General features: G+C 33.0%; 4 protein-coding genes and 1 long non-coding RNA gene across 8 annotated transcripts; 2 read left to right on the top strand and 3 right to left on the bottom strand.

The window, feature by feature from the left end:
- Positions 1–6,220: 6,220 nt before the first annotated feature.
- LOC106110533 (CDK-activating kinase assembly factor MAT1) lies at positions 6,221–9,953 on the bottom strand. The gene is made up of 5 exons (XM_013292391.1): positions 9,700–9,953; positions 9,272–9,568; positions 7,717–7,952; positions 7,179–7,357; positions 6,221–6,902 (listed from the first exon to the last, which is right to left on the bottom strand). The coding sequence occupies exons 1-5, from the start codon at positions 9,821–9,823 to the stop codon at positions 6,803–6,805; spliced, it is 936 nt and encodes a 311-aa protein (XP_013147845.1). The 5' UTR covers positions 9,824–9,953; the 3' UTR covers positions 6,221–6,802.
- A 314-nt stretch (positions 9,954–10,267) lies between these two features.
- On the top strand, positions 10,268–12,275 carry LOC106110532 (uncharacterized protein C2orf47 homolog, mitochondrial). Of its 2 annotated transcripts, XM_013292390.1 has the most exons (5): positions 10,268–10,351; positions 10,432–10,748; positions 10,844–11,008; positions 11,457–11,575; positions 12,055–12,275. In XM_013292390.1, exons 2-5 carry the CDS (start codon positions 10,446–10,448, stop codon positions 12,194–12,196), a joined length of 729 nt encoding a protein of 242 aa, XP_013147844.1. In that variant the 5' UTR covers positions 10,268–10,351; positions 10,432–10,445; the 3' UTR covers positions 12,197–12,275. The 2 variants fall into 2 exon arrangements, with proteins under 2 accessions (XP_013147844.1, XP_013147843.1); XM_013292389.1 differs by lacking the exon at positions 10,268–10,351 and having other exon boundaries at positions 10,358–10,748.
- Positions 12,276–12,451: 176 nt separating this feature from the next.
- Positions 12,452–15,125, bottom strand: LOC106110531. 2 transcript variants are annotated; one of them, XM_013292386.1, is made up of 6 exons: positions 14,945–15,125; positions 14,507–14,847; positions 13,613–13,802; positions 13,088–13,359; positions 12,719–12,802; positions 12,452–12,618 (listed from the first exon to the last, which is right to left on the bottom strand). In XM_013292386.1, the coding sequence occupies exons 1-6, from the start codon at positions 15,040–15,042 to the stop codon at positions 12,545–12,547; spliced, it is 1,059 nt and encodes a 352-aa protein (XP_013147840.1). In that variant the 5' UTR covers positions 15,043–15,125; the 3' UTR covers positions 12,452–12,544. The 2 variants fall into 2 exon arrangements, with proteins under 2 accessions (XP_013147840.1, XP_013147841.1); XM_013292387.1 differs by having other exon boundaries at positions 14,923–15,013.
- Positions 15,126–15,391: 266 nt separating this feature from the next.
- LOC106110577 (S-methyl-5'-thioadenosine phosphorylase) lies at positions 15,392–22,428 on the top strand. 2 transcript variants are annotated; one of them, XM_013292458.1, is made up of 9 exons: positions 15,692–16,208; positions 16,999–17,222; positions 17,832–18,007; positions 18,528–18,665; positions 18,928–19,107; positions 19,811–19,886; positions 20,327–20,413; positions 21,559–21,681; positions 22,223–22,428. In XM_013292458.1, exons 1-9 carry the CDS (start codon positions 15,824–15,826, stop codon positions 22,256–22,258), a joined length of 1,425 nt encoding a protein of 474 aa, XP_013147912.1. In that variant the 5' UTR covers positions 15,692–15,823; the 3' UTR covers positions 22,259–22,428. The 2 variants fall into 2 exon arrangements, with proteins under 2 accessions (XP_013147911.1, XP_013147912.1); XM_013292457.1 differs by lacking the exons at positions 15,692–16,208; positions 16,999–17,222 and adding an exon at positions 15,392–15,559.
- LOC106110578 lies at positions 22,424–23,832 on the bottom strand. Its single transcript, XR_001226107.1, has 2 exons — positions 23,779–23,832; positions 22,424–23,023 (listed from the first exon to the last, which is right to left on the bottom strand). It is a non-coding gene; the product is annotated as an uncharacterized LOC106110578 (long non-coding RNA).

Below are 23,832 nucleotides of genomic sequence, written 5' to 3'. Positions count from 1 at the left end.
TTGTTTTTTTTTTAATTCCACGCGGACGGAGTCGCGGGCAAAAGCTAGTGTTACAATAACCTAACTTTAGTAACATCCAAATATAATTTAAGAATTTTCAAAAAACAAATTTCTTTTCACAAGACATAAAGATCCAACAACACATCTTGTTGATTTAAAACCATTAAAAAATAACATAGACTTCAAAGAAAAATATTTATTAAGTGTCTGTCTACGAGATTCATAACTCACACTATCAATGTCTTAAAGGCATTTATAGATTATTCATTTGTATCTAGCAATATCGATTCTTTTATGTTATTGTTTGGCCGTCGTTCCGTCTGGTCCTGTATCAAGCGTAATTGCCAGTAAATGTATTACAAACTAGTCTACAACTAATCAAATTTTATTACTTTACTTACAAGGTTGATGTTTCATTAGACAGAATAGAAATATGAACAAAAATTGTAGCTTAACTTTTCAAAAACATTTATGTATTTTATGTTTAACTAGCTGTTCCCGTGCGGCTTCATCCAAGAAATTATAAAAACTTGTTTTTATTATTTACATTTGTCCAATTCCCAATTGAAAGCCAATTATAGTACTATGGCAATCTTGCTTCTTTGATGTTGGCAGCTTGTACTTTATGGTCTCTTTCCCACATGAAGGTATTTTCCAATTTATGTACCCCTAAGTTTATTAGCGTGAAAATATGTAGCCTTAAGCTTGTCGTAAGTGTAGGACTTTAATTAAAGAAATAATTATTGATAAAATATGCTGTGATTGCTAACACTCTAAGCTGCGAAATAGTGTATTTTTACGCGTTAGTATATTCGTATCGATACGTTTGCATTTATAAAAATACGAAATTTGTAATAATTAAATTTACCGCTTGAAATGCAAAACTGCGTGGCAGCCATTTTTGTTTTGGATGACGTTTAGACGCCATGTTGCGTCGGGTTGCGTTCCGAAACCCGTGCACAGAACAAAGGGGTTCCAGTTTCAACACAATGGGTAGTAAATGGATATCGAAGATTATATTGATTGCGATGCACAATATGCTAATTTTGTGTTTAGTATCAACAGCTACTAGCGTGAAGAGAATCAATTATCTGATAGTGCGTAACTAAGGTGTATTATTTTTTGATTACACTAAAATAGCTATTAAAAATGTATATTTTATGGCAACGTACTTTTAATAAGACAGTCTACTAATAGGAACATCCGAAACTGACGAGATGCTAGAGTAGAAGAATGAATGTCGACGTGAGAAAGGTGTACCGAGACCATGTTCTCTGGGATACTTATTTACACCGGCTATAGGGTAGCACAGAAACCCTTTGATCTGGAAAACATCAGGCTCATCAAGAATATTCATGAGAACGTTATCGTAACGCCATCAACTAAGTATTTGTGAAGAGCCAATACCAGACGTAAAGTAAACCAACGAATTACATGGAATTGTCGTACAGATGTTCGTGATAGACCCTCTGATTGACCAAATAAGAAGTAACAAATGACTATTAACATTAATTTTGATAGAAATATTAGATTTTATTTATAAAAGAGTCGCCCGCAAACTTTTTTAGCGCAAATTTGGACCACCAGTTACGCCATTTTGATAGCGCGAAATTTAAAAAAGTAGCCTATAATATCATATGTCTATCCATTTCAGCTACTCCGGAGTGAAAGCACCGTTGAAATCGGCTTAGCCGTTTTAGAGACAATTTTTTGGAAAATAATTTAGATTTCCACCAAGTGATTTATTTTTCTTTATTTCGGCTTCTTTTATATCGTCAATCAGAAATCATAGAAAGTATTTTTACCATCTACATCAGATTTTTATATAAATTGCTATAGTTATTTCCTTTGTCGCTTACCCTTATTCTTATAAAAGCACACGTGTGCACTGTTTGTTATAACAACCGTGCAGGGTTTAACTGGAACTGCCTCAGACTGAGCGTATCTCCACTAAATTTCATACAATATTACAAATTAAATGTTACCAAAGAGTTTCACGTCTAGTCTGATACTTTGACTTTAGAGAAATGGACTAGGCAATGAGAAAATTCGGCCACTTTTCCAGGAGGCGGAGTAATAATACTTATTATAAGTTTTTGAACGTGTACTGTCTTCATTATTTCAAGAGAACGAACACTTGTAGAAATAATTGTTCGTTTTCAACAGTAAGGAACTCGCGCACTCGACAGGTCCTTTCTTTTCAAATTCAAAGTAACATCCCTATCTGGTGAACGTAAAATTATACGTCCTGTGGCTTACGGAACACCAACTTTCGTAAAATTGCACAAACTATTTTAAAACAAATAAAATGCGACTTTATTGATAGCTGAATCTAAAATCAATGCGACTGAGAATTTTTCTTGAAAATCGATTACGAGAAAAGTCGTGGTTGTGTTTAATTTTTGTTTTTTACCGTTGTTATATTCAATGTAATTAATAAAATTATTTCAAAAGCTTTATGAAGATTAATATTCGATAGTTCCTCACAAATCTTACTTCTAACTAATATCATGAATGCGAAAGATTAGATGGATAGATGGTTGTTAGAGTTTGTAGCCTAAACTATTGAACGGATCTCGATGAAATTTCGAAAAGAGGTAAACCATAGAACATGCTTACTGTTGTTTTGATAAAGTCGCGGGAATGCTATTTTAAATTATATTTAATTCACCAATGTTACTTAATTTATCTAAACGTAGTTAAAAGTTAAATTTCATTTGGTGCATACCCCTAGTGGGACTCGAACCCACAATCCCTAGCTTGAAATGCCGATGCCTCATCCATTAGTCTACAAAGACGGGTGGAAATCTAAATTCAAAATGATTTTTTATTTAAAAGAAATCAATCGAAGAGCGAATCAGTTGCACGTAACTTGTTAAATATCTATACTATTATAATAAAGCGTAAACACACACTTCTTTGTTGCCAAAGATGTCAGCAATAACAGCATATTTTTGAATAATTCTTTTTTTAATAAAAAGCCCTACACTTACATCACGCTTTAGGCTATATATTTTCACGCCATTAAACTTATGTGGTAAATATTTTGGAATAACACCCTAATGTGGGAAAGTGACCATAAGTTGCTGCCAACATCAAGGAAGCAAGATTTCCAAGGTTTGTAATGTCATGTCATTTTGACATTTGCTATTGATAATTTGACAAATCTAAATAATAAAATGAAATTGTAATAATTTCATGCGGACGAAGTCGCACGGGATCATATAATTGGTATGAGAAAAACATTTTCATCTGTAATTATAGTACAAATATTAGAACACAACGGACAGTAACTGGAAAGCATTGGTATCAATTTGTCGTGTCGTTGCTGGGTGTACCGATCTGATGCGACGTCGACGTTGGTGCGGTCGGAACGGTAATAAGAAGTCAATATTAGTGTACTGGGCGGGCGGATTTGAGAGTCACTAAGTGTGGAAAGAATTATATTTAAAAATATTATAAAAAATAAAAAACAATTTATAGCATTCATTATCTATACTAATATTATAAGTATCCAAAAATACAAATATAGATTTGGATTTTTGGATTTTCATGTATCGACTTAGTAGTCTGTAGTAGTGTAGTAGTCTGTAACATACCATAGTTGGTATATTACTGTCTCATCACGTAGCTTTTTAATGGTGTAAGAATTTTTAAAACGACTCAGTAGTTATTTCAATACATACAAAACTTAGTATAGATAGACTCTTTATAAGCCTCCTCTTCTTTATAAGCCATGGTCTGTTTGGTTTTTAGATTTTTATTACTCGAGTGTAACATTATTTGCACCCTTTGAGAAACTAAACTAAGTAACGAGTAGTATGTTTACGTGTTGACATATACTTAACTAAGAAAACTACCAACTTGATTTTCAAAGTACTCCGGAACCTCTTAATTTACTTTAAAAATGGTAACATAAAAGCTTATTCCATATTAACCGAGCATATTATAACCGCTTCGGGCAGTCCGATAACGGGGCAAGTTTACACAGGGCCAATTAGTGCACGCCCGCGGCGCTACGGCGCACAACGCAGCCTGTTCACATGCTAATTGTATCCCTGTACCCTACCCCGTACAATGTACCCTACGCTGTACCCTCCCGGACTATTAGATAGTCGACTCCGCTAACTCCGCAGTATTAGAAAACTTTAAACGACAAATTTTACTAAACTGCCTTTGTCTGCGATCGACCGACAACGTAACTTCTACATTTTATTAAAATTAAAAAAGTAACAATTTGAATTTTCCAACACTTCCTTACCTTTTATTTAAACAGCCGATGTTTTCTCTGTAGACACTTTTTAACTTTATTTAAGTTTTTAACTGCACAATTTTATATATACGTCAACTAAGGTTCGAATACTTTACACAGTATTTGTGGTTGTTGAGGGTACTTACTTTTAAAATTGCATTTGACAATTCAATTATCCAAGTCGATATTTATATTAATTTCGTTCCTCTCTACGCAAAAATATGAATTTGTAACCTTACACGAGATTGTTAATCATGATACTAAAAATGCAATTGTGTAAACATTCTGTTATCAATTTTATTATCTGTGTTTAAGCTTTCAGTTACTGAATAAAGTTTATTGCTATATGAACTCTAACATCAAGGGAAACGGCTCGAAAATAAATTACCTTACAAGTTTCCTCCATAATCTGCTTAGTTCGGAAACGCAGGCATTGAACATTGTATAATAACGGTATCTCCTCAACAAACCAAACAGTATTTTCTAAGCCGCGATGTCTCACATCCATTTGTAGGGTCACCATGGTTCTATATTTTACTAAAACCACTGTTAATAGAATATTTTATTTACGGCTACAATAGTAATATGTCCCTTACTGTGGTTTACTTGTGTCCAATGCTGCATTTTTTTTCTTCATTCATTATTTAAAAAAGGAAATATTTGATTCTTTGCATTGTATAGTCTCCGAAACTACAGAAGTATTGAAAAGCTACAGTATCACTGTAACAGGCTATACTTATTACAAGTTTTATCGCACAACTGTTTAGTCTCGCTTTGATTCCTATGAGTTTATATGGAGGTGCGCACACTACTCGATATTTAGTTGCGCAACTAAACAGTCAAATTGGCTGCGAAACGATAGACAATCGCACAAAACTTGTGCGATAATTTAGTCAAAAGTTTGCGCCCCCTCTTAATCGAATCCAAATAATTTTTGTTAATTTTACTAGAATGTCCGAAATTTGTGTATATAATGGTGACCCTACAAAGTGCATGCGCGGCGCGGCGACATCGTTGCATTATTTGTCGTAGCTCAGAGCTTCGGCCGGTGCTTTGACGCCTTATCGCAACGACAATATTTGCCCGCTCGTTTGTGCGTCCGGCGCGGCTGGCGAGGCTGGCGGAGCATGCTTATAAAAATACCATTTGACCGAGGAGATATTAAAACACGTAGACCTGTATGAATCATCAAAGGATTTCTCACTAAAATAACGGAATTTACTACCATGAAAGTCATATTTTGGGCTCTTTTATTTTCGAAATATGTTCTCTAGGGCAGGTTTTAGCAAAACACTCATATAAAAAAAAATATCAAAACGGGCTCCATTTACGCCCTTTATGTGCAGCGCCGTGGGCGGTTGCCCGTCCTCTCCTTACCTAACTTTTACTGTTTACAATTCCGCCTTGATGTCAAGCCTTGTACTGAGATTAGGGAGGACTCTTAAAGGTTTCTAATACTAAGGGTACATAACGACTGTGAGTGCAGTAGAGGTTAACACTCGAAGTAAAGATGAAGGTTTTACGCTCAATGAAAATCAAATAACAGATTAAGGAGAATTGTTAGGAAATCAAACCACATTTTTTTAAACTTTTTAATTAGGGCAACAGTTCACAGCTCAGAATATTTTTAACCTTAACAACATATTTACAATATTAATACGTATTTCCTATTATATTTGTAAACAAATAATTTTATATAAACCGACGACAGAGCCTTTGTGATCTACAGAGTGTTTTTTTTAATGTGAAAAATAATATTAACAAACCATTTATAATGTCCTCAGTTCAAACAATTTATTTTTAACAGTATGGAAAACTATAAAGAGAAATCATCTCCAAATCTGTTAAAAAAAAAACATTTTGAAAGAAAATGAATCAATATCAATGAAAAAGAATGCATTTCGCAATTATTTCTTTATTTATAAAACAGATGTTCCTTAACAAATGAACTTAAAACTTAAAATGAATTGGAACTGACTAGTTTTTAACAAATAAGATTGTTTCTAACAATTGAATATTTGAACGGTTGCAATATTATTCAAATTTTTTCTTGAAAATATTCACTTTTTGAAAATGTATACAATATATGTTAATAGACCGAAAACATTAACTACATAGAAAATAATTTGACAATTTTTCTCGTTAAATTACTTCACAATTTTACAAACACTAAATAAGTAAAATTACATTTGAAACATTTAATGGAAAGGAATTTTCGAACACTCTGTATACTGTAGATTTTATTTGATATACAGCAAGTGCCGGAATATCATAATCAACCAAATAGTTTCTAAACTGTATACTTGTACAACATTCTAATCTATATACAGGTTGTTCAAAAATCTATAATTTTCTTCTGTACATTATAAATTTAAATTGATATACAGCATATTTCAAAACATCAACCAAACACTTCCTAAACTGTATACTTGTATAACATGCTAATTAATATACAGGATGTTCAAAAATAGAAAAAGTTCTTTAACCAATGGGTGATATCCGGACATCCTGTACATCCTACTCGAGTTCAATAACAGGTTGTATGTCATGTCAGCTCGCATGATACAGCCCAGCCATAGCATCCTGTAGAGCGCGCAGACAAGGCAATGTAGAGGTATACCCACCCGCTTTCTCTGTCTCATTCTCTGCTCTGTGAATACAATTATACAAATACAAATATTTTATTGGTAAGCCAAATTAAAATTAATTTTATAAAAAAGAAAAAGGACAATATGTATTTTAACAATAAAAAGGTTATATTTTTTAATTTTATTTGGATTAAGTCATGAGCAATAGGTAGCTATACTAGCATAAAATAAGGAAAATCTAAGATAAAAAATTGCTCTGGTAAAACTTTAGAATTCAAGTGATAATATTAAAAAGATCACTCTTACTCTCTAGTTTGTCACAGAGTATAAAAACTTACCTAACATGGTGCAGATATCCTTTACTAATAATATTCTGTATAGAGGGTGGGTCGGGACCACATCTATCTGGTATTATCGGTGCTTCATATTTGTATAATGGACCTTCTTCTAATATTGGTACACCCTGTTGACTGCCTGAACCTCTCGAGAATTTCACACCCGTAGAGAACTGAGTTACCTAGAAAATAAATACCAAATTTCACTTTACCAAAACTATAATCGGAGTACATATAAGGCACTTTTATTAAACTAGCTTTTACCCGCGACTCCGTTCGCTTGGAATTAAATAAAACGAAAGTGCGTAGACTATGTGTTCTTCCAGACTATCCTCTACATCTATACCAAATTTTATCAAAAACAGTTCAGCCGTTTAAAAATTACTTAAAAGAAGCATAAACAGAACAGCAATAATGTGCAAAAGATTTCCTGATACTATTTGAACACATACAGGTGATGTTAGTAAGCATTATTTAGTTCAACTTATGCCCAGCGGATATAAAATTTTTATCTATTGATAAAACTAATAAATAAATATACCTTAGGAACTATTGGTAACAAGTCAATCTCTTCCTTCTTAGCAATATTTTGAGCAAATGTATTTAATATCTCTTTAGCATCTCCTTCCGCAAACATCAACTCGTCTATGAGAGCTTCCTTTTCTCTTATTTTCTGCTTCTTAGCTTCTTGCTCTAATCTAGATATTTCCGCTCTCCTTAACTCTTCCATTTGCTTCTCCGTTTCCAAAATCTCCTCTAATTCAATCTCTTCTCTACCTAGAATTGACAAATACTTGAATTTAATTACTGGAATCTTAATAAATATCACAAAACTGTTGTTGTTTTGTTCTTTTTATTCAAATAAACTTTAAGCCACAACCCTGTATGCAGTCTTAAAAAGACTTTACAAGTAGCCTATGTATGGCTCCAGACTGTGTTCTATACTATTTTATCAAGAACCAGAGCTATATTGGAGAAACCTAACAAATATCTAACCTTCCAACCATCTATAATAAATTAGTGCATTTTAATTAAAAATATTTTTAAACTTGCATGACCATTATCAGCCATATATTTGAATAAGAAAAAAAAGATTAGTGTGGTATGGACATGTTATGTGACAAAACAATGGGGAAATAAACCATAAAGTTTTAAAATTGAATGTGGATGGCTACAAAGGTAGAGGAAGACCGAAGTAAGTATGGATGGATTGTGTGAAAGAGGATATGCTTAAGAAAGGAGTGGATTCAGACGGCTGATAGAGATGTATGGGAGAGCAGCACATACTGTGCCGACCCTACATAAAGGATAAGGGCAAATAGATGATAATGATAATATTTAAATAAGACAGTAAATGTTAAAAGAAAAAATAATACAATCTTCACATATCCAAGACTACCTGCACTGGGATAGTTTAGTTTAGTAAACCCTAGTCTTCCTTATCCTAAGGTTCAGTCCTCTATTCTATTTCTTGTTTATGGCTCTCAGCGGATTGGGCCAGTGTCTTTCAAGGCCTCCAATAGAACAACAATAGAACCTCGATAAGTTAAAGTCCAAGGGAAACACAAAATATTTTAAGCTATAGAGGTTTTAAATTATCAAGGGTCTATGTTGTAGAGATTTTGGACTCTGATGGGAAGGGAACATATTATTTTTGGAAGTTATAGAGGTTTTTAAGTTACTGAGGTTTGAGTTATCGCAGTTCTACTGTATAAGCCAATGAGAAAAGGCGACAAATGCGTCGACCAAGAGAATCATCACCTACAACATACAAATGGCAATAAGAAAAAGAGACACAGCGATCATAGAAGGTCTGAAAAAAATGACATAGACTCTGTACAAGGATACATCTATCGCCCACTGACAACTGTTGTGCTATAGTTTTATAAATTAAAATTTTGTTGTGAAGTAGTAGGAAAAAAATACATAAAAAAATATTGAAAACTAAAAAAATAAAAAAGAAGGAACTCACTAGTGTTATAAGGATTACGCAACAAAAAAAGAAAAGAAAAACAGACTGTGCAAAAAAGAGTATGGACCTAGAGTCTGTAAAAGTTGAAATAATAAAAAAAACAATAAGATGGCAGCAAACTTACCTATTTTCACTTTATTCTTCATTATTAATTCTTTATTGTCTTTCTTATACTGTTCTATTCTTTTATTAGTGCCTACTACATCTATATTATTAGATAAATTGTATACAATTGTTTCTATTTCTTCTAGATAATCATTGTATTCCCTTAATGTTGCAAAATCTTCCTCTTTTTTATTGTAATCCTTTAATACTCTCTTTCTTATATCTATTTCCTTTTCTACCATAGAATCCTCAAATAGCTGCACTCGGTAATTACTTCGACGAAGGGGAACATTACAGTCAGGACAAGAACCAGATCCTGTAATATACGCAAAGGTTTTTTAACAATTAAAAACTTTTTACACTTAGAATAAATCATAAGGAAATGTATACTGAATAATAATTCCGTAAAATTTAAAGTATTATTTTTAATAATTATGGTTAACTAACCTTTTAAAAATAATAAATCCACACAACTTTCGCATAAAGCGTGGCCGCATACATTTACCATCAACTTCAGGGAGGGATTTCTGTACTTTGTTGTTTTACAACGGGGGCACGCCTGGTCGTCCATTTTTGTATTGGTTTCGAATAGAACGTTAAGTGTTTATCGATAAATTATTCCATATATAATATTTAATTTGTGCTTATACTGAAAAGTTTTAAAATCACCACTTGAATAAAGTTTATATCGGGTGACAGTTTATTTCTTGACAATTGACAATGACATTTTACTTTGACAGCATATGTCGTATATTTTTAGCGTATTCCGATTTTGAAGGTTTACTTTACCTTTTTTGTAAAATATTTAATAGAAAGAATTATTTGCGATTCAATATCTATGTCGCAAATCGTATTTGATAAAAAGAAAACAAATTAATTTTAACTTAAGTATTTAATTTACATTTTTAACTTCAACTAACAACAAAAAGAAACATTAAATTGTTTCGGACTACAGACTTTTCAAACGGGTCTCTCTTTGATTAACCAATAGGCATGCAGGAATTTTGACACTTATGTTTTTCTGTCCAATCACCAATTGAATAGTGACTACTGTTTTTGGCAAAATCATTTTCCAAAATATTAAAAAACAAATGTTTTTGTTTGTGTTTTTTACTATATTTGTGAAATTTGAAACTCGTTTTTATTAATTCTTAGCTTAAATAGATTTAATATTTTCAGATAATACAACGAAAATGAATTTAGCATTTAGGCAACTTCTAAGTACAAGGACTTTTAGGTTATGTGAGAAGTTTTCACAAAAAGGTATTCAGCTCCCAATTGTCTCAACATGCCCTTCGATACAGCAGCGAACTTATTGCGATGATCATGCGGAATCAAGGAAACTACCTCAGCTGATGGAATTCCCGCCGGTTATGTGGCCATCTTTTATTAAATACATCAAAAATTGGATGTTCGCTAACTTCATCATCAGGCCTTACTTTGACCAAGAATTTAGCTTGAACGAATTCATTGAGGCTTCTAAGCATGCAGTTCAGGTTTGTTTTCATGTTTTTGTGCATTTTCCGTTTCTATTATATTAACATATATAATTTGTCCAATACCATTCAATTCTGCTAAAATCTTGTGTCAGGTTGTTTCAGAATGTCTACAAAAGAGTGATTTTCAAAGTCTAGAAGGTTTAGTTGAAAAGGATGCTATAGCTTCCCTTAAGAATGCAGTAACCAAGCTCTCCGTCTCTCAAAGACAATTATTACCTATAGATAAGGAAGATATTTTTTATGCTTTCCCTTACCAGGTAATTATTACAACTAAAATAGGTGATTATATAATACTTGTTATACATCTAGCTAATTATCAATTAACGCTTATCTAGGAGGGTTGGCACAGTATGTACTCTTCCATACATCTTTACCAGACATCATAACAGGATGCATTCCCCTTTACAATCCATCCATACTATCTTCAGCTGTCTATGCAGTCAAATTCAATTTTAATACTTACTTTTTTAGTGATTGTCATATGTGTGTTGAAATTCAATTTTATCTTGATTAGACTAGTTCTGGAGAGTAATAAAATGGATGTGTGTGTTGAAAGAAAATAAAAGTTAAAGCACAAAAGGTAACCTTAACTGGTAAAGAACATAAGAGTGAACAATTCATAGTGAAGCAATAGGTTTTATTTAAATTTATCAAAATTCTACTTGAATATTATGTAATTTATGTAATGTTTTATCTTAATTCCAGGTAGGTGTAATGTTTGATGAGTCTGATAAGAGATGGGTTGAGATAACAATGTGCTATCATGTTTTAAAAGGACTGAAACAAATGCAGGAGACTGGGGATCTTCCACCTATTACATTAGGGTGAGTGAAACATACAACTATCTCTTTCACACACATTAATAAGCCAGCAAGGTGAAAGAGATAGCAGTTTACATCAAGTATACTATTGGGTCATTTTTAATCTGTATTTACTCTATGCCATTGTTTTTTCTTACTTTTTTTAAGGTGACGAAGAATGGCAATGTTTTCCAAATATTTTGACTAGTGAAAATTGAATTACTTTTTTTACTTGTGATAGGTTGTTGGTTTAATATAAAGAAGAGGTTAATATTCTTTTATCTAGTTAATTAATTCCAAAGGCTGGCATTCAATAAAAAAAGATTTCTATGTAAACTTGCATTGAATTCAAGTTGCTTGAAATGGTTTATGGTTGAAACATTAAGTGTTGATTCAACCAATTTGTTAACCATTGCCCATACCTTATTTTTAAATTTTACTGGGATAAGAGTTAGATATTGTGGCAATTCACTTTAGTAACACTGCAAAAATGTTTATTTCAGAGTACAACCGGAATTTAAGGACAAGATATTCATACTTAACTATAGATTTATTAGGGAGTTTACAAAAGGAGTTGAAGATAGTTGGTGGGTGAACATTGTTAACCACTTTCAGCCGCAGTCAATTGCCAAGAAGTCATATTAGTTAAGACAATAAAGATTTAATTTGTTTATAGATGAGGCAGTACAGTGTTTAATACAAAATAAAGTATAATTAAATGTTTTATTTTTCTTTTGTATTTATACGGAATGTCTATACTTGCACCTTTTTAATCTATGTTGTGTTTTACAGATTAGAAAATAGTTGGTGATTTTTTAAAGAATTTAATTAATACAATTGTTTTTAATAAAAAAAATATATTTATGATAGAAAAATACATTAGTTTAAATATTTCTCTTTATCTATATATAAAAATTTTAACGTCAATTTAAATAAATTACTCTTGAGAGAGCATATTCTTAACACTTTGAGTGCCACTAATTTATTTAGATACTAAAATACAGCACAATTATCTCTTTCGTCTACCAATGTTTCTTTCAATTTGTTCAAGATTATCTCTGAGTCACCTGAAATGTAATTAAATACAGTGATTTTCTGTTTAAACACTTGACAGTATCAAAATTTAAAGGACATACAAATATGAAAAAAAGAATCTTATAAATATACCTTTAACAGGATCATATAAAGACCTCTTGGAGACTCCACATTGTACTTTTATAGGCCTTTGTCGTTTTATACCAGTTTCCATATCTGGAATTAACAAATTTCATTGATTAGTATAATAAAAATTAGTGGCATGAAAGGTGTTAAAGCATCACAAAATACTATAATGGAACCTTCGTTATAGCAATAAATTTATTAAACCATCTGCTCGAGATTTTATCCGCATGAATTTAATATAAACTAAGTAGCCTATGTGTTCTTCCAGACAATCATATACATATATGCCACATTTCATAGAAAAGAGCTTATATAGGTAAACTCTAACATCCATCCATCTAAACTTTCGCATTTATAATAGAAAGATATACTTACCACCATGTACTCTATCCAACATTGAACTGACATCCAAGTTCTCAACCAATCTCGTACACAAAGCATTTGCATATAAACTCGCACCGGGCATAATTTTATCTGTGTCACCCGTCTTTACTTCATAGGTATAGTCTATGGTTGTAGAACATTCAATTTGCAACAACTCGTAAGCAACTTCAGATGACTGAGTAGAATAACTTATTAATAAATTACGATGGATTGTATACTCTTCAACTGTCGTCATTGCTGTGTAGATTTTGGGATTTGCAAACCTATAAAAAAGTAATTTTTAAAAGCTGCAGAACTTATATTTGGTACGAGCTATCAACAAACTTTGGTAGAGTGGATTTTTTTTTTAAAAGTCATCTATCACATCAAACTATTCTACATTTGTGAAAAATTTCAATCTACACCATTGAGAAGATACGCCAACAAACATCTGCATTAAAAACATTAGTAAAACTATAAAGCAGCAAAAATTGTTTATTTATTCCTCACAAATTAGAGATAAAAATTTTACCTTACCTATCTAAAACATTTCTGCACATATCTAAGATCAAGATACATAATTCTGGCTTGCATTTAGCCACTTCTCTAAGCATCCAATTCTCCGTCACACAATGTTCTATATTAATATCTTCTATAGGACAATCCACACAGAGTAAACATCTTGTATTGCATATCTCACACCCATGACCCGCATAGAAAATAAATGCTGCAATTACCATTTAAATTACTAGTAAATTATATGTTAACCATAAAGATTAATACACAACCTTATTTCTAAAATTTCAGTATTTTGTAACCATGAATATAAAAATGTATTTAAAGATTTATTTTATAACATTAAGTAGCAAATTAGTAAGTGGCCTATTGAATAAGCCTACATAGCAAAGAAATGACTACCAATAGACAATAGTCTTGTGCTTAATCAGACATCTGCAAGTGCGCACCACACTAGTACAATAGGTAAGACATACTAGTACACACTTTTAGTACCTTTAGTACTTCAGATTCGTGAAACAATAACATGAATAGAATATAACGAAAGTTACAGATTCCTTCACATCAATTCTTAAATAGGGTCAAACATATGTTAATTTAAGTTTTAAATAGTTTTATCCACTTATGATTCTCATTACTGAAGGTGGATGCTTCAAACTGGCAAATATTCAATACAATCAAACAATGAAGAGGCAAACACTGATATCGTGTAGTGTACTAAAAGTGCCAAATGTCTGATTAACAGAAGCTGTTCGGTAATGTTACTTTTAGTACAGTGCTAAGTAACATTACTTTTTAGTACATTGTATGTATACTACCCAAGATTAATAGACAACCATAAATGTATTATCTGTCCTATGCAACAGTTGTTGCTGGCATATTACTAAGATATTAACACCAATACTAATAACTTACTATAAGAATCTTCTGGAATCAATTCAAATATTCTCGATAAATATGATTTCAATTCAGCTGCAGTCAAATTCTTTAATATAATAACTATAAAACCTAATCTCTTTAAATTAGAAGCTAAAGAATCACAATCAATTGTTGGTGTAACAAGTTTAGTCAATTGACTGTATTTATTGTTTCCTATGAGTATTGCTACCTTGCTTTGAGGTTTATAGTAAATCAATATTGTTTTCGTGTTCAATGCTGCGGTCAATAATTTTCTATATTGTTGTACAGAGTAACCACATCGGTCCAGAGACTTCATCAAAACTTCCCCAGGTTTTTTACTGTTTTGGAAATTCAATCTGCGAAACATATGTTAAAATAGGTCAAATCCTCTTGAAAAATAGTACGTAGTATAATAAATATAAAATAATCACGGAAAAACTGAAGATATATTACTTCAAATCTGCAAGTTTTGCTAACATTTCACATGATTCGATATTTAGAGCTAAAGCTTTTTGATATTCAGTATAGGAAATTGTTTGTAATAGTGACATTATGAGAAGTACATTTAGTTAAAATATGAAGAAAAATAGTACATTTGTAATTAAAAACACAGCAATTCCCAAAAATAGTTTTAATCGAATTGACAGTTGAAATGTTTTGACATATGACATTGACAAATCGTATGGAGATTACAAAAAGCAAAGTTACAATTTCTTAAATTCAAACCAATGTAATTTGTCTAAAACTGTGTTTATATATGTAATCAGTTATTTTTCTTAAAATAGGAACTGCTCAACAGTGGATATGAGATTGATAGGAGATGTGGAATGTTTTCAAGGTATACAGTATACAGTTTAGGGTCCATCATACAATCTGTGCTTTAGTACAAACAAATCTATCATCTGTGTACCGGGCCGAACCGGAACTATTTATTAAAATAATAATTTTGTAAAGAACTATATTTTTGTAAAACCAGTTTAATTTAATAATTTATTTAGTCACATTTGTCTGAAATCTGTGTCTTTCACTTTTATTTAAAACATTATGGGAAACACAAAGAAAATTAAGGTAAATAGTTTCGCATTTCTACTATTAAAATAAATATTTTTATCAAATATCTTATTAATAATAATATGTGCATGTTGAAATTAATTACAATTTTAATGACATTCTACAAATTTAGTAATTTTAGAAGTTTTATTTTAAGTACTTTATCATATAAGTTGTTCAGTTGACATAGTTGATAAGCGTTATCATGTTGACACTGTGATGTTATCTAATATTTCTAACCTCTGCAACCTATGACAAAATCTCGAAATTTTAAATCCAACAATGTCTTATGACCTACAAAAAGAGGAAGATGTTAAACAATACATTGAAAACTTAGGTATTGAATATAGATTCGGCTGTTATCATGAAAAGAAACCGGAAGTTTGTCATCTTCTGGCTGATTACTTAGAAGCAATAAAAAAAGATTACAAAAAAGCGGCTACTGTTTATAAGACCAACTGTTTGGACTATAAGTATGGTAAATCTTGTACTAAATATGGTAATTACGCACTTATCGGACGCGCGAAAGACAATCCTGATTCTAAAGAAGCATTGGATTTTTTTGAAAAAGGTTGTGAACTAAATGATTCCACATCATGCCTACATGCTGGTGTACTTCTTACTGCAACTGGACCAGGAGTTACTGTACAAAGAGATGTTCCCAAAGGTAAATAACAATCATGCAATATTTCTGTGTAATGTATTTATATGTTTTAAAGCTAAAATAACAGTAGAGTTTTCATCTAATAACATTATCTAATTCAATATGATGACCTATGACAAAAATGTGAAACTGACATAAGTTAAGATGTCTATTCTTCTTAAGTTTTTTACAACTATTGTTATCAGACAATTAAAAATGTGATTATATAATTGTTTTCTTGTCAAAGATATTAAATTCCTCTATGCAAACTGCATAGAAGAAGAAGAAACAGAATCACATATACTTCCCTTCCCTTAAAAGTAAAAATTCCTAACATTTTCTTATTATCATCCCTACCTTGTCTTATTCCCCTAGGGTTGGCTCTCCATGTTTTTGTCCTCCAAATGACTATCATCTGTCATCTCAATCACTCCCTTCTTGATCATGTCAACGTCCATACAATCCATCCATCTCTTTCTAGGTCTACCTCTACCTGTGTACCCCTTCATAACTAATATCCTTCTTGTTACATGAAATTCATCCCTCTGCAATTGTGCCCATACCATGCTAACCTTTAATTCCTTATCATTACCACTGGGGCTACTTTCACACTTCCTCTAATATACTCATTGTGTACCTTATTCATGTCATCCCACACATCTATCTTAACTTTCGCATCTGCTATCATTTTCTTGTGATGATAAGGTAAAAAAAAAACTTGACAGAAATATAAAATCACATATTTATTGTCTTATAGTTGTGTCATGCTTGTGCAAAATATTTTTTTATATTATACGATACTTAAAATTTTTAGGTTACAATTATTTGAAGAAAAGCTGCGATGCGAGAGATGATATGGCATGTCATTACCTATCAGGGATGTATTTAACTGGAGTACCGAAAAACGTGGCCGATTTCAATCCCCATAATCCGGAAAAGAATAAAAACATTGATTATTTGATAAAACCAGATCAAAAACGAGCATTTGATTACGCAATGAAAGGATGTGAATATGGTAATGTATTTGCTTGTGCTAATGTCAGCTTGATGTATAAAAAAGGTGACGGAGTGGAACAGGATTTAGATAAATCTAAGAAATTCTTCCAATTGGCACAAAGTTTAAAGAACGCTCATGAGACGGCTAAAGAAATTAAGTTTCAACAAGGTTTGGATGATAAACAATAGATTTGTTTTAGAAAAGATATTCATGTATGAAATATGAGTTTGAATGACAAATTGCATTTACAAGACACCAATATTTTATGTATTGTATAGCACTTTCAAGTAAATAGTTGCTTTTATTTCTTTTTATTGTATGCCGTCTTTGTTTTTTTTTAATGAACTAAATTAATTATATGATGTTAGTATGTAGTAAAACTGTTGATAAATAGAAATATAAACCATTTAAAAAACTTTGTTTTATTTATCCTTTTCATTAGGATTCAAGACTTAACTAAATGTCGAAGTATGTAGTACAAAAGTGAGTAGCCTATGTGTTCTTTCAGACTATCATCATACGAAATTTCATAGAAATCCGTTCAGATTTGGCTACAAACTCTAACAAACATCCATCCATCTAAACTTTAGCATTTATAATATTAGTATGATTATTTCTAAACCAGTAAATAGATAAAATACCAATTACAGATTGGTATCATCGGTGGATCGGGTTTTGACGATCCCTATTTGTTCGAAAATCCTATAGAATTAGATTTGAGTACGCCGTTCGGGAAACCTTCGGATGTACTACGGAGTGGACAGATAGCTGGAGTACCGTGTGTGCTGCTGTCGAGACACGGCAGGAAACATCAATATCAGCCTAGGTAATTTATAGGTAACAATCAAACAACGCATGACACGACATCTTTTAACGGTCAGTGGTACGTGGTTAATTGCTTTTCTATTCGTCTGGAACTCGCTATTGTCTAATTGGTTATTTGTCAGAGACCGCGAGATTCTTCAATTGTTCATGAATATAACATCTTCGTCCTCATCTTACTCCCTTAGTGGCGCAACAGGTTTTTGTCCTCCACATAACTCTATCATGCGTCATCTCATGACACCGTTGATCATGTCACCTTACACGCTTATCTCTTTCTAAGTCTACCTCTACCGGTGTACCACACTCATAACTAACCTTCTTTACATGCGATTCATCCCTCTTCGTAACATGCCAATACCACGCTAACCTTTTCTTTCTTAATTTCTTAACTGTGGCTACTCTAACTTCCTCTAATATACTCATTTCGTATCTTTCCATTCGTGTTACCCCACACATCCATCTTAACATTCGCATTTTTTTTAATTAGATGCATTATTGTTTATATTATTATATTTTAACAGTGATGTGAACTACCGCGCCAATATCTGGGCGCTGAAGCAGGCGGGCTGCACGCATGTGCTCGCTACCACGGCCACCGGCTCGCTTGTAGAGGAATACAAGCCCGGGGACCTTGTTATACTGGACGACTTCATTGACCGGTATGTGCATAGTTCAATTTACATTTTAGGGATATAGAACCAGTTGCTAGTGTTAATGTAAATTATTTTACCTAGAAATTCTAACCATCATATCTGAATTCACTCCCTTCTTAAGCATATCCTCTTTCTCACAATCCATCTATACTTTCTTCGGTCTTCCTATTGTTTTTTACTGTTTTTTGCTTTTAAATTTCTCTACCATCAGCTTTTTTCATCTATATTAAAGGATATTTTTTACACTACACCCATACTTCTGTTCCAGCACATGGGGTAGGAAGTGTACGTTCTACGACCGCACTGAGGGCGGCCCTAAGGGCGTGTGTCACTTGCCCATGGTGCCCGCGTTCTGTCCGCGATCTCGCCGCGCGCTGGCTGAAGCGGCCCGACTGAGGGGGTACAAACATCACGAGACAGGCACCGCTGTCGTTATACAAGGACCGAGGTAATGTAATTATATTTGAAATATGAATGCTATCTATACTAATGTTAAAAAAAAATGTATGTTTCCATTTTTGTACATATTAATCCTTTCATGATAAAAATCAACGTTAACACAAGCTACGGCTAACAAAGGCTATGTTTTTCACTGTTTTATAATTCCACTAATTTGTTAGAGCGTCAGAGGCTCAGTGGTTTAAGTACTTGACTTGTAATCTACAGGCCTTGGGTTCGAATCCCGCCGTACCAATGTGATTTTCAATTTTTTCGAATTTTCATTATGTACATAATTTACTCGACGTTCTTACGGTGAAGGAAAATATCATGATGCCTGCACATATCGGCGAAGAAATTCAAAGATATGTGTGAAGTCGACCTACCCGCACTGGGCCAGCGTGGTTGACTATAGCCTAGTCTTCCTTACTTTAGGGTAGGCTCCGAGCCCCTCAGCGGGGACGTATAGTGAGCTGGTGATGATGATGAATTTGTTAGCCTGCAGCTATAGCCTAAGTTCTTAAGCGCATTAGTCTTTTTTCAATACGTTACTTAAGAATAATTTAGATTTACGTAGAATTGTAAAAGTAGGCTTTCTTTTATATTCCTATGAATGTTTTTGTGCATTCGTTTTTTTTTAAATTTCAAGTAAAGAACATTGTTAGAGGGATGTATTGAGTCGCTTATTTAAAGTCTTAATTACATTTGTCAAGGTTTTCGAGTCGTGCAGAAAGTCTCATGCACCAGCAATGGGGTGGACATCTCGTTAACATGACCACTGTTCCTGAGGTATTGCATTTTATATTTTACGAGCTCTCGCCCGCAAACTTTGGTAGCGCAGAACATTCCCATGTTCACCTACATTTTAACAGCTACCGTCCAATCGAAGTCCCGTCCAAATAGACCCACCCGTTATAGAGATAGCGCTCCGGTCGCCATTTTGACAAAGCGGAATTAAAAAAAAAAGTAGTCTATAATATGTCAGCTCCCTCCAGTGAAAGTCCCGTCGAAATCGGCTCAGCCGTTTCCAAGATTACCTAAAACAAACACGGCTTGTGGACAGACAGACAATTTTTTATAAAGCAATTTCCGTTATCAGCAACGCAAATACATTATCTTCCTGAAATCTGGAATTTTTCTTTTGATATCACAAACAGACACTACAATTTTAATATATGTATAGATATAAATAGAATACCACTTTGTACATTTTTTGTATTTGCATTCAGGTGGTTCTAGCGAAGGAGGCTGGGCTGAGCTACGCGGCCGTCGCTCTCGTCACTGATTACGACTGCTGGAGGAAACATGAGGAATCTGTAAGTCGATTCCTATTTGACTAAAAGTCGAGATGTTTCCCGTTGGACCGTCTTATCAATCGGTTCAACGGAAAACATCCGTGATACCCATAAGTTTATTACAAAGAAAAAATCCAGACTATTAAATACCTAAACGCAGTAGTTACATCTTATTTTACGATTTGTGAACTATGACGTCACAATATTCATGCGACTGATCTCTGTTACTTGTAAAAAAGGTAGTCTATAATACTCCTACGTGGTCTATTCAGTCTAGAGATCTTTATGTAAATAAAATACCCAGTTCATGTCTTCAATATTGTTTGTAAATCAACTTGTATATGTCAAAATATACAGGATAATTCTTAATAGATGCATAAAAAGCTTTGTTAAAATAGTTATCGTTCAAGATTTTTACATAAAAATAAGTTGAAAACTACTATAAATCAAGAAATATAGTTTTGGGCTATTGTATAGAAGGTGAGGAGTAAAAGGTTGGCATGGTATGGGCATGTTATGAGGAGAGATGAATCGCATGTTACAAGGAGAACGTTAGTTATGAGTGTATAGGTACACTGGTATAGGTAGACCTAGAAAGAGATGGATGGATTACGTGAAAGGTGACCATTTCAAGAAGGGAGTGACTGAGATGACGTATGATAGTTTTTTTTTTATAACATAAGGTGGCAAACGAAAAACCGGCCACCTGAATCCATCAAAATGGCGAAACCGCTGCCCATAGACATCCGCAATTGCAGATGCGTTGCCTACCCTTATTCAACGAAGGAGACTCGCATAAAAAGGATATTTCCCCTTCCTATGCATCTCCTCCACCGTCAAATCCACTTCCCCTCCTTTCCTCTCCTTATAAGAAAAGGGTGGCAAGAGAAAGGGACTTAAATTAGGGCTCCGGCACCACACTCATCAGACGAAACACGGAATAGGTTCCATTTGACGCCTGTCTTCTGTGTGGTCGTGGTATTACACCGGACGTGCCGGCCCTGCAGTGCTAAGATGTTAAAGCGGGCACTACCACTGTTATGTGGAGGACAAAAACCCGTTGCGCCACTACGGGAGTAGAATAAGGATGATGATAGTTTGGGCTTAAACGATAGCTATTCTTTACCTCCACATATTCTAATCCGTTAATCCCCCTGTACTGCAAGGTGTCGGTGAGCGAAGTCCTGGAGTTGTTCGCTAAGAACGTTAAGTTGGTGGTTAACGTGATCCTGGACGCTGTGAAGATTCTCGGCGCTGATACTGACCTTGAATATTTGGAGGCACATGAGGTATGATATACCCATCAGCTGTATCCAATGACCTAGAAGTCTAAGTTAATGTAGGCCCACTTCTTGACTTCGCACATATCTCTTCAAATATTAAATATAGCGATGTGTTTCCTTTATCGTAATATCGGGTAAATGTATTGAATTCGAAAATAACAGTACAGCGGGATTCGAACCCAAGATCAATTACAAGTCAAGTGTATTATTTTTCTCTATAAACTACATAAAATATCGGGATATTTAACTTATTTTTACTAAGGGGCTTTGCCAAAGGAGCTAATAGTCGCTTAGTTCACAATCTTCTTCTTCTGAGGCACTACAGCCGCGGGTGGGCCTGGGCCTGGTTCACAATCAGGGTCGTTAATTGGCCACTGACTGTCCCTTGGTCTTTCTCATACTAATTCTACATTAAGAAACCACTACTTTTAAGTTCAGTTATTAGTTATTTTAATATTTTGCTTTAACTAAGTTTTTTCTATAATCTGGAAATCTTTTAAAAGTTACTGTTACCTTTTAATTAAAATTGTTGTATTTTATGTTTCAGAATCTGGTATCATCAGCTGTCATGTTAAAAAGTTGAATTGTAATCTTTTAATTCAACTTTCGTTATATAAACAGGATATGCTGTCTCTGTCTATCTCAAAGAGAGTGAAGGGGATAGCAATATTACGTTACTACAGAAACTCACCGTTACATGTATAAGTGAAAATGTTATAGCACGTATATAAATCAATAAAACAATATATTCAATAGATTATTTTATTACCAATCTTAGATAAGTCATATAAAATGAAATTACAATATTATATTAAAAACACACGATTTTTATTCCGACAATATCTAGCCACATTACCTCTTACCCTAAACGATTTTACGTATTTTATTGTGCAATATATTTATGACAAAATTATTTTTAAACATACAAAATGTTCTAGCAACTTCTATTACATTACAATCGTTAATATTTTCAATTAAAATTGAGTGTTTTGTACCGAACGGCCCAACAGGAAAAAATACATTCCAACGGGAAACACCCCTTAAATAGCACAACCGTGCGTTTTTACTGTCAAAGACACTCGAACAAATGTACAATTCTTTTTATTGAACAATTAGAATAATCAACGAATATCGACATCATCAGTAGTGATCTTACTTGTATAACTACGTGTTTGATTTTTGTATATTTACTTATCTTATCAGAAAAAAACATAAAAATTGCTAGAACATATGTAAAGAACACAAACTTTAAAATATATTAACTAAGTTCAATGTCTATCTAGCTTATCACTTAAAACTCAAAATATCTTAACTTAATTTCTCAATTTCTTCTCATATCTTTTCCCATCTGTAAAAGAGGTGGCGATTAAATCAATTTATGATAAAAACATATTGTATGTTTAGGCTATTTGTTATACGAATTCATTCACAATGTGACTTATTTTGAACATTTGCTTCAATCGACGGCTTTTTCCAATTCCCTTTGAAATTTATGCGTTCCCTTTGTCGTCAAATCCACTTTCCCTCCCCATTCCTTCTTTGACATGATTTATTCTATGGATTCAATCGGTTCAACGGGAAATAGTCTCAGGAGCCGATCGGTCCAACAGAAAACATCCTCCAAATAGTTGTAACAGAGGTAGACGTAGAAAGAGATGTATTGCGTTACTATTATAAACTCTTTTCAGTTGCCTATAGATATATACATATAACTTTGTTACTTATGTTAATTTAGATTATTTTAAAGCTTGTTTTGATTTATATTAATAAATCATACCTAGATTTTTGTGTTTCTACATCAGTTACCCGGAATCTAATAATTACATTGTACATATTTAAGTTTATGTAAGTGAAACATTGTGTTATTCTTTTTTAATGTCTCAAGGTTAAGTCACGAAACTGATGTAGAAATACCTGTGTGTAAAGGGGCCAGCTGAAAATCAGCGCAGTAGCGATCTGTGCCTTCTCTGCATTAGCTGAGTTTGCCGCCTTTTGCCACATTTTTTTACTGGCATCAAGGTTTATGTATGTATGATTCCATTTGTAGTTTGTTTTTGTGGCAATAAAAGTCCTATTTATAATAATTATTATTAAAAGACTCACCCAGTTTAATTCTTAGTCCAGGGGTTCCGCGAGTGCTGTCCCGGTATCATATCG

The sequence above is a fragment of the Papilio polytes genome, unplaced genomic scaffold (genome assembly GCF_000836215.1).
Source record: "Papilio polytes unplaced genomic scaffold, Ppol_1.0 DF824225.1, whole genome shotgun sequence".
In the NCBI taxonomy this organism is placed as follows: Eukaryota; Metazoa; Arthropoda; class Insecta; order Lepidoptera; family Papilionidae; genus Papilio; species Papilio polytes.
The sequence above is the reverse complement of the archived record's forward strand: the minus strand, read 5'-3'. Positions and strand labels throughout refer to the sequence as shown.

Coding starts and splice junctions, on each gene's coding strand:
- LOC106110533 (XM_013292391.1), bottom strand. CDS start 9,823: ATGGACGACCAGGCGTGCCCCCGTTGTAAAACAACAAAGTACAGAAAT. Junction 9,569..9,699: donor GGATTTATTATTTTTAAAAG/GTTAGTTAACCA, acceptor CGTATATTACAG/GATCTGGTTCTTGTCCTGAC. Junction 7,358..7,716: donor TGTTACCAATAGTTCCTAAG/GTATATTTATTT, acceptor TTTATTTTCTAG/GTAACTCAGTTCTCTACGGG.
- LOC106110532 (XM_013292390.1), top strand. CDS start 10,446: ATGAATTTAGCATTTAGGCAACTTCTAAGTACAAGGACTTTTAGGTTA. Junction 10,749..10,843: donor CTTCTAAGCATGCAGTTCAG/GTTTGTTTTCAT, acceptor ATCTTGTGTCAG/GTTGTTTCAGAATGTCTACA. Junction 11,009..11,456: donor TTTATGCTTTCCCTTACCAG/GTAATTATTACA, acceptor TCTTAATTCCAG/GTAGGTGTAATGTTTGATGA.
- LOC106110531 (XM_013292386.1), bottom strand. CDS start 15,042: ATGTCACTATTACAAACAATTTCCTATACTGAATATCAAAAAGCTTTA. Junction 14,848..14,944: donor GCAAAACTTGCAGATTTGAA/GTAATATATCTT, acceptor TATGTTTCGCAG/ATTGAATTTCCAAAACAGTA. Junction 13,803..14,506: donor GATTCCAGAAGATTCTTATA/GTAAGTTATTAG, acceptor TGGTAATTGCAG/CATTTATTTTCTATGCGGGT.
- LOC106110577 (XM_013292458.1), top strand. CDS start 15,824: ATGTCTTATGACCTACAAAAAGAGGAAGATGTTAAACAATACATTGAA. Junction 19,887..20,326: donor ACATGACCACTGTTCCTGAG/GTATTGCATTTT, acceptor ATTTGCATTCAG/GTGGTTCTAGCGAAGGAGGC. Junction 20,414..21,558: donor GGAGGAAACATGAGGAATCT/GTAAGTCGATTC, acceptor CTGTACTGCAAG/GTGTCGGTGAGCGAAGTCCT.